This window comes from Echeneis naucrates, chromosome 3 (assembly GCF_900963305.1).
Source record: "Echeneis naucrates chromosome 3, fEcheNa1.1, whole genome shotgun sequence".
NCBI lineage: Eukaryota > Metazoa > Chordata > Actinopteri > Carangiformes > Echeneidae > Echeneis > Echeneis naucrates.
In genome coordinates, this window is record NC_042513.1 from 5,552,449 (window position 1) to 5,570,247 (window position 17,799).

The 17,799-nt window shown below is 41.4% G+C and overlaps 2 protein-coding genes across 2 annotated transcripts in view; both read left to right on the forward strand.

The window, feature by feature from the left end:
* Positions 1-2,363, forward strand: part of tjp1a (tight junction protein 1a) — a 79,094-nt gene extending 76,731 nt beyond the window's left edge. Inside the window, 1 exon segment of the mRNA XM_029497402.1 lies at positions 598-2,363. Coding sequence (XP_029353262.1) covers positions 598-692 — 95 coding nt within the window. The 3' untranslated portion in view covers positions 693-2,363.
* A 1,680-nt stretch (positions 2,364-4,043) lies between these two features.
* Positions 4,044-17,799, forward strand: part of fam189a1 (family with sequence similarity 189 member A1) — a 64,642-nt gene continuing 50,886 nt past the window's right edge. The window contains exon 1 of the mRNA XM_029498546.1: positions 4,044-4,887. Within this exon, the coding sequence (XP_029354406.1) occupies positions 4,645-4,887 (243 nt within the window). The 5' untranslated portion in view covers positions 4,044-4,644. The remainder of the gene's footprint in view (positions 4,888-17,799) is intronic.

Genomic DNA, 17,799 nt, shown 5'->3' on the forward strand with positions numbered 1-17,799 from the left:
AACACCAGCATACACCAGTCACAGTGAATTATTTTGCAAGTGCAAGCTTTGTCATTGGTAACAGTTTGGAGTTTAGTGTTTTGTCCAAGCACACGTCACCAAATTCAAGATGGACTACTGATTGTCATGTTTATCGCCTTTACACAATTAAACTAGTGACAAAGTCTGCGTAATGTGGAGATCTCAATAAGGAGGCTGTATTCATGCTGTCACATACATAGTCTGTCAACTGTATCGATGGACCTCTGCCAAGTTGGCTCGGCTTACTGTGATTGATCGCTGGAACTTTCCTCTTGGCACAGACGTGTATGTTTAGAATTGCAATTACACTGAGACCTCCCAGTCCCTGAGGTTTAATTTGCAGTCAACAAGAGACTGAGGACATTCATAAAGAAATTAAACCACTTTTACTAGTCTCTTCTACTATGCTGGGACGTAGGCCAAAGGTTTGTAATTTCACAGTTCATGGCTTTATTGTACAAAAGAGGTTGTGATCTCATAAAATGGATTACACCTTGCATTTGCCATAAAATGTTGTTTCTTTTTTTTTTTTTTCCCCCACTCGCTGACCTCCTCTGATCTCGTGTGTCCCCTCAGGTGACCCCAAGAGCTGGCAGAACAAGTCTCTCCCCGGAGACCCCAACTACCTGGTGGGGGCCAACTGTGTTTCTGTGCTCATCGACCACTTTTAAAGACCAGCCGGTGTGATGTTACTGAATGCGGAATAACGGTGGATAAAATAAAGAGAATGGCACACACACGCACACACACACACACGCACGCACGCACGCACGCACGCACGCATGCACACACACACACACACACACACACACACACACGCAGGTGCACTCCAGACTTACAAACTTACACCACACTGGAGTATGAAGAAGATCCACGTAGTCCTGTTTACTACACCAACAGATGAAGGAGAGACACTGATGATCATTTAGAGCTGTTCTTTAAATTCTTCTCCCAATTTGAAGTTTTGATGTGAAATGAAACCATAGATGCATGCCATGCCACTGGGGATGACGTTATATATACTATCAGTCAATGTTTAATGTCATTTTTCATGAATTTAGATGGATGGATGTGATGAAGCAAACACGCTTCAGAAATATTTATGCTATATATGCATAGGGTATATATAGTAGTGTAGTGAAGATTTAATAAAATAATACTCACATCTGCCTCAAATCTTCAATAAAGCTCCCTCAATGTGGAAAAACGTGGATACATATTTGCTTTCAGTCACCTGAACTGAAAAAGAACGAGAGAAAACCAGATATGGTGATGCTTGCAAGTTTCTGTTGGAGATGGCAAAACGATAGCTGGATACAAACCCAAGCAGCACATTTTAGAGATGTTCTTCCATTACCCCTTACTTTATTCCACCTTTGCCTACAGTAATATCTTGTAGCTTATTTTCTTACAGAGTATCATGTCTCTCCTTCCAGCCAGAGGGAGATCTATGCATGTTCTTTGCTCAGGTCCAGTAACCTCTTCAGTTCTTTCCACATATCTTTTCCTATCTCTCTCTACACGAATCTCCTCTTTCTTCTGGCTGTGTGCTCTTGCATTCACACAAATAAGCAGTGATGCCTTATCTGCAGATTATTCACTTTCATTAAGGAAAAAATAAGTTATGATAAATTATGGTATGTCATTTATTTTGCCATTTCATTTTTTGTGAACCCTTTGTATAAATGAACTTGGGTTTAATAACAACAGTTGATAAAAGATAACAAACGTATGCTTTTATCTGCTATGCATTACTTAAATAAAAAAAATACAAGAAAGTAAAAAGGAAGTGGCTGTAAATAAAGCTAGCATATTGCCTTGTTTCTTTTGTTTGTAAATGAACTTTTTGTATGTCTTTCTTTTTTGTATAAAATTTAGAGAAAACATGTTTAAAAAAAAATGCAAGAAAGTGAATATGGTTATCTTTATATTCTGGATATACCCTTGAGCCTTGGAACGTATAACCCAATAATAATACATCACACCTTTTCTACCAATATATTCACAATGTTTATGGTCACAAAAAACTCTTTTTATGGCTATTTAGAGATCAGGAAAGTACTTGGCCTAAATACTTTTAAAACCTGTTCTTTTCAAGGGTGTGCTCCAAGTGTTCCCCTCACTGATTTGTGATACTGGATGCTGTATTGTGTGCCCTTAAATGTATTTTTGTACTAATAGACAATATGTTATGTATGGCACACCAGTACCATTTTATTTTTAGATATAACATGGCTTTAATTGGATATTAGCTCTTCACGTGTGGCTGACTTTTTCCTCCTCTGCAACACAATTTTAAGAATATCACTGTATTAATAAATAAAATCATTTTTAAGGTAAAATGTGTTAAAGGAAGTTGTTTTCTTAAGCAAAATGTGCTTTTGAATTAACCAAAAACAGGTTTTGATCACTGCTTTCTTCTTCTTTTTTTTTTTTTTTTGGCTGCATTTGTCCTCGTAGGTGTGCCAACTTTTTATGAGATTGCCGCACTTCTTGCAGCTAAATATTTTATTATTTCAGTGTGTGTGACCAGAAGTCTCTCATGGAAGCTAGTTTGTCGATCTTTATTGAGTGAAATAACATTTGTGTGGCAGGGAGGGTGCTACACTGGTGAATATGGGGGGAGCAAAGGACAGACAAGAAGCAGAAGGATGGACAGAGGAAGGGAAGCAGGTGGTGCTGGTAGGAACTGGCGGAGTGAAGGATTCTGTGCTTTTCCTGTCACCTCACTCAGGATTATGAGAGTCCAGAGGGTTTCTGTGCAGATCTCTGGAGAGATGGAAGTCCAGATAGGTGGAGGTGTCAAAGCTGGGGTACATAGTGATGGAATGAAAGAACAGGTCAGCACATTTTTGGCAGGATGCGTGAATTCTTCATGATGTGACCCAACATGAGCTGGCAAGTGAAACCACACATGCATGTGGGCATTCCCTAAATACGAGTGAGCCCATCACCAGGGCCCAGGCTCCCCAGGCCCACCACCCTGTGTGGGAGCACAAGACGCGCACAGACCGAGGAAACTGAGCCCTTCCTCATACTGGGAGAAGCCCCTGACACCCCCGCCCCTTTCTGTATATTTCACTTCAGCTGATCACATCTTCGGTGTCTTTTGTTTTGTTTTTTTTAGCATTTTTATTTCATCAGGATCAGAGATTATTTTCGTAATCAGTTCATCTCTAAATAATCAACTGCTTAATTTATAAAATAGTCCAAATGCAGGTCAGGATTCATCAGAAATTGTGTGCTTTGTCAGGACCACAGTTTGAAACCAAGAGATTTTACTACAAAAAAGTTTTTCTTTTCTTTTTTTTAAGAGGTATAATCATCAGAACCATTGCAGATGAATTTAATCATTTAACTGATCATTCAGGTACTTTGTGTTGTTTGCCGTGGCCCTCACAGCAGCATGGCTCAGGATCCACCGCCAGGTGGCGCAGCTGTGCTGAATGAATCCGCCTCACAAGGTCAGAAACTCAAAGTCTTCCAGGTGTGGTACAATGTCTCAGGATATTACACACCTCAATGTTTCTGGTTCAGTCATTTTGGTCCATTCGTACTCTGGCCGACTGTCTGGGGTGTAAAATCTATTTGATGAGGAACAGAAGTAAATGCTGAGATTATACAGTTGCAAGGTCTTAAAGTTTTGCTGTAACATTGATATTGACAGCAGCTCATCCTTTTGTCTCCCAGTCCTCTGCAGGTGTGACGTCCATCCTCCCTGAGTCTGGACCGGACTAATGGAGGGGACCAGTCCGGTGTCACACTGTTTTTCTGTTTCTCCAAAGAGGCGCTGATGGAGCGCTTTAATTCACCAAAAACAGGCTCCTGTGTCGGTCATGATGCCACCAACACATCCCCACCTCAGCACCAGCAGCAAGGACAGATCGCGTAGGTTGGGTTTTTTTGTTGGTTTTTCTTTTTTTTTTGCCTGCTGTAGAGCCCACCCCTTCCCCCCTCCCCTCCCCCGTAGTGGTGAAGCAGCTGTGTAGCCGCGCACTGTGGCACATCTCCAATGCGCAGTGAGCGTCTCCTGTCCGGCTCCGGCTCTGCGGCCGTTTGTGGACGACCGACTGGCTGCGGATATTCAGGCGCCGACAGAGAGACAGAGAGCCCGCAAAATTCCGCATAATCTCTTCTAATCGGACTAATGTCTCTCCCCGTCTGGGTTTGACTCGGGTTGCGGGTTTCCTCCGGGCTCCTGTGTGGCTCGGAGTTGTTGGGGACCCGCAGCGGTGATGGCAGCGTGACGGGGCTGCAGGCTGGATGGCAGCAGGATGATGCCTTCCTGCTTTTTGCAATTTTGCGTTTTGACTTTTGAGGATTGTTGCCGAGATAAACCTGCAGTGTTTCGCCTTGCAGGCAGTAATAGTAAGTGTGTGTTATGGTGAACATCTGGTGGCCGGTCTCACCTTCCTGCTCCGATCCGCCGCAGAGCCTCTCTAATTGGGGCTCCTCTTCTTCCTAATTGATGGGGATCGTTGCTGTCGGACTCTGAGCGGCAGTGAACCTGTTCCCCGGCGCCCTGCAGGCGGATACACACCGATTCAGCCCGTGTTGGATGTTGTTGTCCTCTCCTGCAGCTCTGTTTGTCATTCACCCGGTCGCCCGTATCCTTCATTGAAAATGCCGGTGAACGCGCTGCCCCGCGGCGGCGGCGGCGGCGGCCCGGGGTCCCTGAGCCCGGCGTCGCTGTCCCGCAGCTTGTCCCGGCTAAGGGAGTACCGGACCCGCACCAGGATCATGCTGGCCCTGGGGGTTTCTCAGATGGTCCTGGGGAGCCTCATCCTGGCCGTCAGCTTCGCGGCTCTGGCTCTCACCACGTCGCCCAGAGTGAGACACTCCTGCCCTTTCTGGGCTGGTTTCTCTGTGAGTACAACAATTTCTGTTTTCATCATCATCAATTCATGCAAGTGTTTATCTCCTGAACAAGAAGGGAGTAGTGGATTTAAGTGGACTAACAGTCAAAGCAGGACACTATCAGGTGACTGTGGACTGTTGAGACTGCACAATAGGCCTGTTTGTCACTTGTCATTATTGGCCTCATAAACTACTGACAAAAGTGCAGTAAAAATGATCTTGCATTTTTATATTATTAAAACCGAATACATATGTTTCAGTCTCAGATGAACTAATTGGTGTGAGGATGCTCAGCAACAGGAGCACACAGACACAGAGAAGGCTACGGCGTGCTGCAGCTGTGTACAGTAGACCTGTTTGGACTCATTGAATTGTGTGATTTTACATGTGAAATTTTCATAGTGGTTTCTGTAAATATTTATGAATGCACACTTCCTTGATTTCTTGCCAGAGTCCCTGAGCAGGGCTGATCCATTAATTATAGAGGTGGTGGTGGGCCAGAGTGCAGTGTGAGGGGAGGTCTGTGGCGCAAGGGCCATTTCTGTGGTGAATGTGTATGAGTGAGTGTAGCAGTGTGTCCTTCTAGGGGGAATAGTAAGAAACCAGAGCAAAAGTCAACATCTTGATCGTGTCTTTGGGCTAAACTGACTGACTTGTGTAAGGAATTTGTTTCTGGCCTGAAAGCCGGATGTGCTGCATCTCACCTTGTTTTACCTCAGATGCGTCTTATCAGTTGCTCAATTATGTATACTTGCAGTAGTTCTTAAACACAACATTATTTTAAAAACAAACAGCAAAATCTGCCCCAAAAACAGTTTCAACTTTCACTTTCAATCATCGAACACCTGGAGAAATATAGAAATCATCCACTGTAGCTCGTTGGCGATCTATTAAAGAGGATCCTTTATGTTCATACTTGTGTAATACTCACTCAGGCAGGTGTTGAAAACAAAAGAGCCTGCTGGCAGCTCGATGCATCCACCACAGCGACGCCAAGTCCCAGATAATGTAGTTGTGACCAGACCTCCATCTGCAGAGTGTCTGGTGCTGGAAATAATTTGCCTACGAGCAATCGCAGTGGACGTTAGGAGCTTTAAACTGCTGAAAGCTACTCTATGAAATAAATCTGAAATCATCACATGATTAAAAATCAAGACTTGCGTGAAAAAATATGGTGATTTGTTTAAAAAAAAAAATAAATTCCTCTAGCCCTGCCAGGGGAACATTTGATTTTGCGTTTTGACAATTTGGTTTAAATATCATTTTATAATAGCAGGTTTCTGGTCACTGAAAACAGCCTATTGGAGCTGATTCGATTAGAAAACTGTTGACGATCAAGAATTTGGTTTGAGCATATAAGAAAAATCAGCAGTTTCGTTTCAGTGTAATAAGATGCTATTTGTTGCTCAGCTCTATGTTGCACATTTTCAAGAATCAGATAATCTAATTCTAGTTTCAGTGAAGAAAAGAATTCCCTCTCTCTGTCTTTGTGTGTGTGAGGATGCTCTTCAAGCAGTTAACAGTTCATGATGAATATCTGTTGCACAATCTTTAGTGAAATGTATCTGTGTTCATTTTGAGCTCTTTGACTAAAGCAGAAGAATAGAGACTTTACGGTCAGATTGCAGATTGCGGGTCCAACTCGTGGTCGTGCATGAAAAGAAAAAAAGACCTTTAAAAGCAACATATCACAAAAAACTAAATGTGTCAGAGGGGGAAATGTAATGTGTAAAAATGCACATCTACACATATCATTTACATAGGTATTCACTCAAATAATGGAATCCATATTAAATGAATTGAACTGTTTTAGTGAACCTTTCATATCTTGGAGACAAGCTTCCCTGTCATCTGCTCCTGGATAATCTGTATCTGTGAGCATGTAGTTTGCTTTGAACCTTTAATCCATTGATTTGAGCCATATTGGTGACCTGAGTTAATGAGGAAGGTGATGATAAATCTTCATCTATTCAGCACTGGTGTGTGTGTGTGTGTGTGTGTGTGTGTGTGTGTGTGTGTGGGATTTCATGGAAGATGCAGGGAGAAAAGGTGTAATCTTTACATCCTATGCAGGTCAATCACTGCTGAGCCTGGCACTCTCTCCTCCTGAGACAGACACACACACACACACACACACACACACACATGTTGTGTATATCAGTTGTTCTGTGTCCCTCATCCTGATTATCCACACTCCAACATTTTACAGCTTTGATGTTCAGTGTTGTATGTTTAAGAGCACACACACACAAATTAAATTTGAATAAAATAATCTAATAGCCTTACACTTCTATAGCAGGGGCCAATATGAATTGTCATAGCCCGAATAAGTGTGTGAGCATTTCCTCTATCTAGCATCTTCTTTAAATACGGTAAAAGGTCATGAAGATACAGGGAGTTGGCAGACTCGTAGTTTGGTTCACACAGGTAAAATACATTTTCGTGGGAAATTTTTTCCAACTCCATAGATATCCATATCAGGGACATTTTGTGTAGCTTGCAGTTTGAAGTACAAAAAATACATTTAATAAATCAATAAATACAGTTTTTCTCTATGGATAATCTCCAGAGCTGTTTCTTTACAGGAAACAATTCTAGATGACAGAATATACTGAGACTCTTTCAGAAATTGGCACTGATGCCTCAGACAGATCTGTTTTTAATCCTTTTTTCATCCTGTGAGCTGTACAAATTGTATTCACCCTTCACTATGTCCAGTTTTGTGAAAGTTTTCAGAGTAAGATAACCTAAATATATTAAAGCAAAACCAAAATTATATGACATTATGTGTAAGTTAGAAATGATTAATAATTAATAATAACAACATAAATGACCCTTTCAACAATTCCAGGTTGGATCGTACATTCAGCAGAAATCCTCCTCACACGTGACCCCAATGAAAGTTTCCCTTTTGTCTTCACACCACCATATTATGTAAGAACATCCTGAGTTTGTCCTGCAATGACATCATTGTGTGATTTGATCAGTGTGGCTGTGACAGAAACACACAAATCTCCACACTGGTGTTTTTATTTGGCCATTTATTCCAAGCTGTCAGTAGAGAACGTGCCTACTCAGCTGCCATACTCATCTCATCAGTTTAAATGGAGTGTGGTCGGCACACAGCCTCAGAACAGACAGTCCCTCGCTCTTAAATCTCATATTGATCAGGTAATTAGATGGATTCTCATCAGCCATCTCGCTTGTGTTTGCTTCTGCTTTTACTCAACCTGTTGGTATTCGGTGTTACATTGTCGCTCATCTTGTGTTTGAAGCAGGCGTGCGTTGTGGCCTCGTGTAGTGTAGTGATCGGTCTGTCGTGCTGTGTCACTCAACAGCTGTAATTCACTTTCCTGCTGCACCTTAACCATAATAAGTGAGGGGCCTCTCAGCATGCTGCTCCTCATTACTCTGAGGACCCTCCAGAGCATCCTGCCCCCACTCCAGTGCTACCAGTGAGGATCATAATGGTGGGGTGAACAGCCACCACACACACACACACACACACACACAGACACACACATTCAGTGATTGAGCACAGTTCGAATATTTCAGCTTCACTTAATTTTTTGTCTTGATGGTGGAGACACAGCCCCACTCTGCCTTATCTTGTTCCACCATCCACTTGTTCTTTCATAATTTTGGTTGATGAGATGTGTTGGATGCTGGGAACAGAATGATCAAATCTCTTTGTAGCCCAGCCTGTGGTTTGGTTTCTTTTTTTTTTTTTTTTTTCAACTCTCTTGTACTATCCAATGGAGCCACGCCAAAACAAAACAGATTTTCACCAAGGATTATGTCGTCAAGTAAACGCAACACATTGTTAAAGGAAAAAAAATTGAGTTTGTGTTTACGTGGAAGATCTGACAATATAAATTGTATCACCTGCTGTTTGACATTGGGTTTTGTGATACAACAAGTTTTTATAAACATGGGGCGTGAGTCATCATACCGACAATAATAATACAAAAGAGAAGCTCTCGGTGACAGAGAGGAAAACAGCTCAGGGTCATCCAGAGAAGAGAAACTTGGCTTACCTTTTGAAGTGCAATGATATTTTCTTTTCAAATTTTGCATATGCAGTGCTTTGTGATTTGATGCTTAAAAAGTGACTTATCATGTGAAAGTTTCTCTCCGTTCTTTGACGAGTCTGAATGTAAATGATCTCACCCACTTATCACCTGAAGCAACATGTTCAAACCATCATCATACTGTGCAGACATGTTGACTCAGATGATTCAGGCCAGTTGCATGTTGCCGTCAAACTTCATTTCAGACTTCACTTGCGTGTTTCATCTTCACTAAGCAGAGGATGTAAAAGAGCCTGACATTAAAACATTCTTTCACCTTCATCTGTCGAAGAGGAGAGTTTAGCGCTTGCATCATGGTTCAATATGTGGTTTATGCCAATGTGACGTGGAAAGATGAATCCTTCAGTGCGCAAACTGAGAATGAAAGTTTCAGTGAAACAGGAGACGACATGTTATGTCCAGCAGTTAAATGTGGAGAACAGAATATATACAGGTGTAATTTTCAGCTTGTGCTGTATTTCTGTAGTGGATCTTTATGCTCACACAGATCAGCCATATCTGTGCAAAGTGTTTACGCATGTTTTTACTCAGTAACTTTCATGGATGTATGCAAACCTAAAACACAAACCGGCCCGTTTATGCATCATTCTGATCTTTGAAGGTTGAAGCTAGTTCATGTTTAATGAAGGCTGTGGTGTCTCTCTTTTTTCTGGCTGTTTTTTTAACACGATCCACCCTGCATATTCACATGGGAGGCCAGATGGGATAAAATTTGAATACATGTTATATTTGTATGTGCATTCATCTCAGATCTGTCTCATAAATTCTCCTTTTCATTCCCAAGCCTGATGTTGTTTGTAGTGCGCCTCTGTGTTAGTCTGACCTGCAGCCCAGGATGTGTCTGACAGAACGCTTGATGTTGCACTTCTTTACAAACATCCCTGACCTGGCTCCCAGCAGGTCTGCCTGCAGACTGTTGATAGGAAAGGCCAACAAGGTTGAACCGAACTCGCTGGGAACAAAGAGCACCCGAACAGAGACCAGTTAGCGGAAATGGAAGACTTCCAGAGGCGAACATCTTCTCTGAGTTCTCTTCTGTTGGTTTTTAAGATGAGGGCGTGACGCTGAGGAAAACGCTCACAGGTGCTGCACAACACCTGTGTTTACATTTATTCTGCTGCTCTGTTAATGTGAAACCTGACAGGAAAGAAAAGTTCAATGAAGCAGACTCGTCTTTTATTTGGGGAGGTTTAGCTTCCAGAGCCGTGACAGATTTCCACCTCCTACTGTCTCTGACCTGTGTGAAGATGTCCAAAGGTTTTAAAAAAATAAAATGCAGCTCTTTTCAGTGTCATGTTGCGACAGGCCATCTGCAGCGTGACGGTCTGATATCAGCGGCCAGATAGACAAATAGGGCTTTGTTGATGTGTTTGACTTGTGTCCCAGCTATAACTTCTTCCTGTTGTAACAAAGGTGTCTGCCATCGCTGCCTTCAGCTCTCTATAGCTGACCAATGGGAATGCCTGCTGACTGGAGCCCCTCTTTGTTCTATGATTAGCATCTGTAGTGTGTTGGATGGCGCTTTTATGCTGTAAATACGTGGGAGGGGAGGACATAGGTATGTGCATTTGTGCTGTTGTCTGTGTGCAGCTGGAGCAGACATGCAGGTCGTTCATTGACTGCCTCCCCCTTTACCTGTTAAAAAAGACCAGAGGGTGAGATACACAGCTGAGGAATAAGGGGGTTATTTGTGTTGTTTGAGACAGATTCTTGTAAGAGAGCAACATGTAACAACATTTCTGTCTGCCTGTGCAGTCTGTTTGTCACACACCTTCTCAGAATGTAACTGATCTCTGTGGTGAAAGCTGCTTTAGGAGGTTAATCAGGCAGTGAGAAAGATTAACCAGAAGCTCCAGGACAACCCCGGAAAAGGTTTGGTACTTTTCCAGTGAACATTACAAAGCAACAACACAGCTTTTAGTCTGTTTGTAGGGAGCAAGAAAACATGAAATGGGCTTCAATTTAAGTCAGGATTTCCTTTTTCTTTTCCAAAAGGAGGAAAAATTCAATCAAAGCCAGTGTTATGAAATCATCCTGCTCAATAGCCCTTGTTGCCTTTTACTCCTTTTATCTGGAAAAGGATTCCATATTGATAAATAAGCTGTTATATTATTGTTCAATTAATATTTCCCTCGCCGAGGTCACCCACACAATATACATAAAGTGGCCACAGATTCACAAATAACCTGAGTCCTTCTTCTCCAAACACGGCTGTCACAAAAACAAATGGCACAATGCAGCTCGATATTTCAACTAGGTAGTATTCATGTGCATGTGCCAAAAATATTAAGGTCATCTGAGGAGGTGATTAGTAGAAATCGTGGATAAAATACTTTTAATGACAAGCATGATGAAATAATGGGATTCAGGACAATTGAAGCATTTCCTGCTCTGCTGGTGTGCTGGTTCTGCTGTGCAGGCTGCGTACACATTGTGTCAGAATGCCTCCCACTGTGTTTGTCGGATGATCTGCACCTCTTTTCTATAGCAGATTTAGCAGTATTTTGTTGTATGTTTATGGGGGAGGCAACATTTAAACATTTCACTCATTTCCTTTCATCATTTCTAAGTTTCTTTTTCTTTTCGTGTTAAAGCTCATGCAACAGTGTGAATTTGTCTTGTGAATAAACGATACGCACAGTTTTGTTGCTATGTGTTTCTTTGGAAACATTAATATTTGCCAACACATTTTTGATATCAGCCAATTAGTCAGTCCACAGAAAATTAATTAAAAGTAATTAACAATTATAATTTTTTTTTTTATCTTTTTCATCATTTTGCAAACAAAAATTGTCTACTTATAGTTTTAAAATTTTGAGGCTTTTTCATTGTTTGTTTTGATGAAGAAATAATACATTTTCTCTTGATCAGATTAGCAGATTAGCTGTGGAGTTATTAGAAACTTTGATTACTGGATTAATCAAAAAAAGCGCTGGCAAATTCATCAGTCATTGGGTGCAAGGACACGAGTCAGTCTTCAAGAAAGTTTGCGAGAGATTTGTGTTGTGCTTCATTGTGAATGGAACAACACAAAGGTTAAATTAAAACTTTAGCTTTCTGTACCTTCTGAAATCAACCAAGAATAATAAAAATTACAGTAATTTCCTACTGGTAGTGGGAAACATGGACGAGGTGCATTTAGATAAACGAGCTGTGAAAGTAAATTCTGCCTGTCAGGGGTCAAATCTTTAACAGCACTTAATAGTGTACAAAAGGTAATCCGATCAGAGAGCACAAACCCACAATATATATAACACTGACAGCATTGTGTCCTGGTGGAGTGCAGCAGCATATTCTTAAAGCCATTTTTCATCTATAATAGCCTGAATGATGCATTACCTTGTGGTTTCAGTTGGTTCATCAATACATGCTGCGCTGGCAACAAAGAGACAGGCCAAATCTCTGGATGCTTTCCAAGGACTTTGTGTATCTGCATGCCGCTCCATGTGTGTATATGTGTGTAAAACAGACAAAATATGGAGGAGAGTAAGAATATAGGACGGGATTACTTGATCTGACAGTTTAACACATCTTGGTGAGACATTTAGAGGAACAAGCGTACAAATAAAACAAGATGGAATCTGTTTTCTCTCCACTGCCGAAAATAACTAAACAAACCTCTGTCTGTGCACTCATTGTTGGATTTTCTCCTTGTAATTATTTATACTTAATCAACAGTGAAAATGTTTTCCGTCTTTCCAGCTTAAGAAAATGCATGTTTATCTCCATATAAGCTGCCTGCATAGCTCCCTGTAGTTCTTGCTGTGATACATCAGGATGAGATGACAGGTTCTGCGGAGGGAAAAATCTGTTTTCCTTTCTGTGTCTTGCTGAGGGTGAACGTGCTAAATGCTCATTTATTTGAAATCGTCCTGAGGCTAGAGTAGAGTGTGGGAGCTGCTGTTTTGTCTCTCTTAATTCATGAGTTTTTTTTGTTTTTTTTTTTAATGCTTGAATAAATGGAGGAAGCGTTTTACACTGAATCAGACAAAGGGAGCTGCAGATTGTGATCCTGTGCCAAAGGGGATGAATCTTCAGGTGTTCCTTTCAAAGGAGCGCAGAGAGCTGCTGATCAGCCACCAGCCTCAAACACTCCTTCTCCCTCCTAACCAGCTCAGTGTTTCCTTTGGCTTCGGTGTGGTTACTAAGCCTCATCCCCCACCCTCCCTCTTATAATCTACATTCTTTTTGATCCCGCTCAGTGCTGGTTTGTGTCCCTGGTGGTTACATCATTGCAGGATCCATGTTTCAGCTGGCTGCAGGAGTGAACACCTCAGGGATTATGCATCTAAATTTTAGATTTCAGAAATTTGCACAACTGTCACCGAAACTTATTAGAAACTCAAACTGAGGAATTTGTTTCAGCCTAAAATGTTAGTTTTCTGTTTCACTATTCTCTCTGTACTTTTTTTGCTGTCATGTATCGACTGTACACTACCAGTCAAAAGTTCACTTTCCTGTTCATTCGAATGAGGAAGTGCGTCCAAACCTTTGCTGCATTAAAACACGAAACTCTACATAACTACAGCAAACCTTTTCAGCTTAATCTAAGATAACTCTTTATTCAGCATATGTCTCCATCACAGCACTGCAGGGGCAAAGTGGCAAACCTATAACATGCTGCCTGTAAGATTTTCTTATCGTACAAATCTATCAACGCCATACTTAGGAAAGACAAACGAGCCAGAGAGCGATCAGCATAAAAACCTGATCCCTCTATAAATGGACCAGGGAGGCCATTATAACATTTGCTTTGTGATTAGAAGTAGTGGCTATAAGATGTTAGGTGTGCAGTGTACCTAATAAAGTGCCCTGTATGTGTTGGAGCGGTATTGTTCTGTTGCTGAATGTTGACTTTGACTTGGACCACATCATGGGTGGATATTATGGTAACCAGAGACAGTTACTATGTCTTACTGCCAGTCACCATCATTTTAGTGAGGTTGGGAACTGTGTGTGTGTGTGTGTGTGTGTGTGTGTGTGTGTGAGAGTGTTTTTTTTTTGGCAACCTAAATGAGATTTAAGGGAAAAACTTAGCAAGTGTAAGAAAGAGACAGAGCTCGTATCACGTGGAGATCAGAGCGACAAAAAGCTTGTCATGGGTGGCATGACAGTGGCTGAGAGGGAGAGAGAGAGAGGAAATAAGAAATGTGAAAGCAAAGGAAGAACAAAAAGGATTCGGAGAAAAGTGAGTTCTATTAGAGGAATGAGGGCAGAGAGTGAAATGTTTTGGTTGAAGTCAATTACAGCTGTGGTGCAATGGGGTAATGAGTCTGGCCATGTCTTCCGTCTCTGTATTCCTCCTATTAGCTGGGACAGGACGATGAAAAAACTGTGTCTTTGTCCAACAGTTCAACATACCAGCTCACAGGTTTATCTGCTGAACATGGCCAGCAGTTAGACTGGACCAGACAAGTATGAGGACAATCTGTTCCACTATCTGCTTCTCCTGACCAGAGGTTGTCAATTAGGCTTTGAAGTATGAGACTGAGATTCTTCGTCTGTCCCACACCAAGTATTTTGCAGTGTGGTGCAAAAATTTAAGGCTAATTTTAAAGATGAACTTCATACAAAGTGCAGAAAACAGAAAAACCACCAATGAAATAAATTAAAGAAATAAATTTGGCGTGACCACCATTTGTTTCTAAGATAACACAAACTCTCCTGCCCAGTTTTACCAGGTACTTGCAGGCAGGGTACTGGAGAACACACATCCTCTGTGGATTTAGTTTGTCCCAGTGTCTTCAGTGTCTTCAAATAAACCCGGACTGACTCCATTGAGATCCGGGCCCTGTGGGATCCAGACCATACGATGCAGGACTCCTTGTTCTTTCCATCATTTCATTGTCATGCAGCTGAATAAATTTAGACGCCTTCCTGATGGTATTGAGAGGTTGAATCAAATCTCCATTTACTTGTACCCTGCTTGGTGTATTTAATTGCATTTTCTGCCTTTTCCAGCAATTGTGCTGTGTTTATATTGTCAAATTGGCAAAGAAGTTGCTGTCATTTGCTTGTCTCTTGTTTATTTGTGTGAGTTTTCAGTTTGGCTCTAAGGGTCAGCTCATCAGTTCAAAGTGTTTTTTGTTTTTTGTTTTTTTCTGGTAAAAAAATCTGAATTTGAATAGATGCTATTCATGTAGGACCAATAATTAAAGAATATATTGTTCTGAGCAATTGTATTCAGACAGCATCACTAGTGTTTTCCTAGGTGGACAGACATTTGACAGACGAACAAAAAAAAAAAAACATGTGACTCACCAAGGAAACGTGTCAATCAAATGCAAAATATGATGCTTGTTCTTTTACTGTCAGTGTAGCAGATGAGCTTTGTGCCGTTTTCTTTTCTAGCATGAATGTTTTTAATGGTTAAAAATTAACAATAAAGCTTTTTCTTGTGAGAGGTCCCAAGAGACCCTCGTCCCTGAAGCTCATCTGGAGTTTCCAGGATCATCAACGTCATCAATCCACCCGGCAATCGAAACACTTGATTGATCAGAACACATGAAAGCAGAGCTCAGTGCATGTTTGATGAAGCTGTGGGCTTCAAACGTGGCAGCGTGGCAGTCCTTTGAAACATCAGGATCTGATCAAAATGTCATTCTTTCAGAAGAAAGCAATTCAGGGTTGAACCTTTGTGAATAAAAACATGTTGCTGGCTCCACAATAGATTGAATTGCCGTGAGATTATAGTTATAGTTACTACTATAGTTATATATAGTTAGTGGATTGGTTAGCAGACTTTTCGGTCTCCTGCATTGTTTCCATCTGCACTGCAGTCCTTGTTGCTGCAAACTCCCACCTCTCTTGTCTTGGTCAGGGTGTTGACAGAGGCAGTCAGTGTGTCGGCAGCCCAACCAGAACAAGTTACTAGGGCAGCAAAGAGGACATCTCACCACTGAACACTAATGATTATGTTTGATGAGGCACCACAGTGGGAAGCTGTACCCTGGTCTGTGCATAGGAATAGTAGAATAAAAATGGTGCAATCTGATAAAGCTTGTACTTTTCACTCAAATATCCAACAATTACAATTTGACAGAAGTGTAAAGTCTGTATTCCCTGTATTCATAGATTACCCTGAAGCCTGTAGCCAATCAGCCATGTCCTGTTGGAAAAGACACATCAGTGTTTTCTACTTAGATGTCCCCACTGGCAAGATGAAAAGACTCATCTGTGTGTTCAATTACATTTCTTTGGCTTGTAGTACTGCTCTATGATTATTTCAGATCTGCATTACATACGTTCTAAAACAGATAGAGTAATATCATTTAGTGAAAAAGAACTATAGGATTATTTTCTGGGAGATGATATCTTGGGGTAGGATGTCTTTTCTTTTGTTTGGCAAACTTTTCAATCATTGTTTCCAATCGGTTTTGTCTCAATGGAGAGCACAGATTGTGTCCCTTTTAATGGGGTGGCATGCTGCTCTTCCTCTGTCATGGGGGTAGTGATAAGCATCTGGAGGGGATTGCTGTGTCAGTGACTATACTCTGAAGGTTATTTTCCCTTAAAAACTGAAGCAGAGACAATGCGCCACTGCATTCTCCTTTTGATAGGTCTGTTTTGCGATTGGCCTTTTTCAAAAAGCAGCAGGAGCGCCACTGCGCTTTAAAGCAGAGGAAAACTGGACACATATATTGCACAGATAATTAGAAAGTAGCTAAATTGACCATTATAACATGAAATGGTCCTTAAATCTAAATCACAGAAAACACCTATTTCCTGTGTAAAGTTAAACAGTAATTGTGTAATTGTGTCCTGAATAAGGAAGGCCACACCACTCTGGTGTGTGCTATTGTTTGTGATTTGGCAGCACACATGCTGTCCGTGTGACTGCTTCTATTTGTCCCTCCCACAAATTAGCCCAGTTGCGTAAACTGGCATTCAGGTGGAAGCCGTTTCTGCCTCTTTTCTGCTCGGAATATGAAGCACACACTGAAACTGGAAGCAGATCTAACAGTACTTCACTGGTATGACTCCCGCAGCAGTCGCTGATTTTCGTGTCCTGTGGAGCCGACTGTGTTCTGCCTTTACCGAGAGAGGGAAAGTCCTGCTAGCTGCTAATGAACTGCAGTCTGACCCAGACGGACTTTCCTTGTCCTCCATGAGTCAGGAAGCAGATACTACAGGTCTGTTTTCATTAGTGACGAGCTGCAGCAGCATCATCCTGTTAGTCTGTTGCTATGGCTCGCTGGCTAACTGCTGGTGGGAGCTAATTACAGTCATGGATGGTTGTGTTTATTGTTGTTTTTGTGTGTTTAGTTGGCACTTGCACAGGACTTAGTGAAGCCTTGCTGCCTGACAGCTTGGAGGTAGAGGAGGAGGTTTGGAGCTGAGGGGAGGCCACAAGTACAACTATCACTTTGCCGACGTTGCCTGGCAGCCATTTTCCAACTATTGAGGACACTTCCTGTTTTGTTTGGTCTTTTTTTTTTCACTAGTTTTCAATCTAAAAACACTCAGAAAGATGAAGTGAACTGTGATGGTTGAAGATTTGAAGTTTGTCATCACAATATGATGCATGGTGTAAAAAATTGCCCTAAATTGCTGGGAATTGAAGATTGGGTTTCTCCCTTTGTGAATTGTTTGCGTACCTTAATGCCTTAACTTTCTTCACACCTTCTATCCTTGAATAGAAACATATTTCTACAGTGACATTATCAACTAACCATTTAATCCTTCATGTTGATGAATCACAAGCTGCAGCCTCTTACATATGGCTGAATGTGTGTGGGTTTTTTTCTTTTTTTTTAAATTCCTTTTGCAGAGTCAAATATTAAATATCATTTTGTTGTGGACTAATGGTTGGACAAAACAAATTAAATAT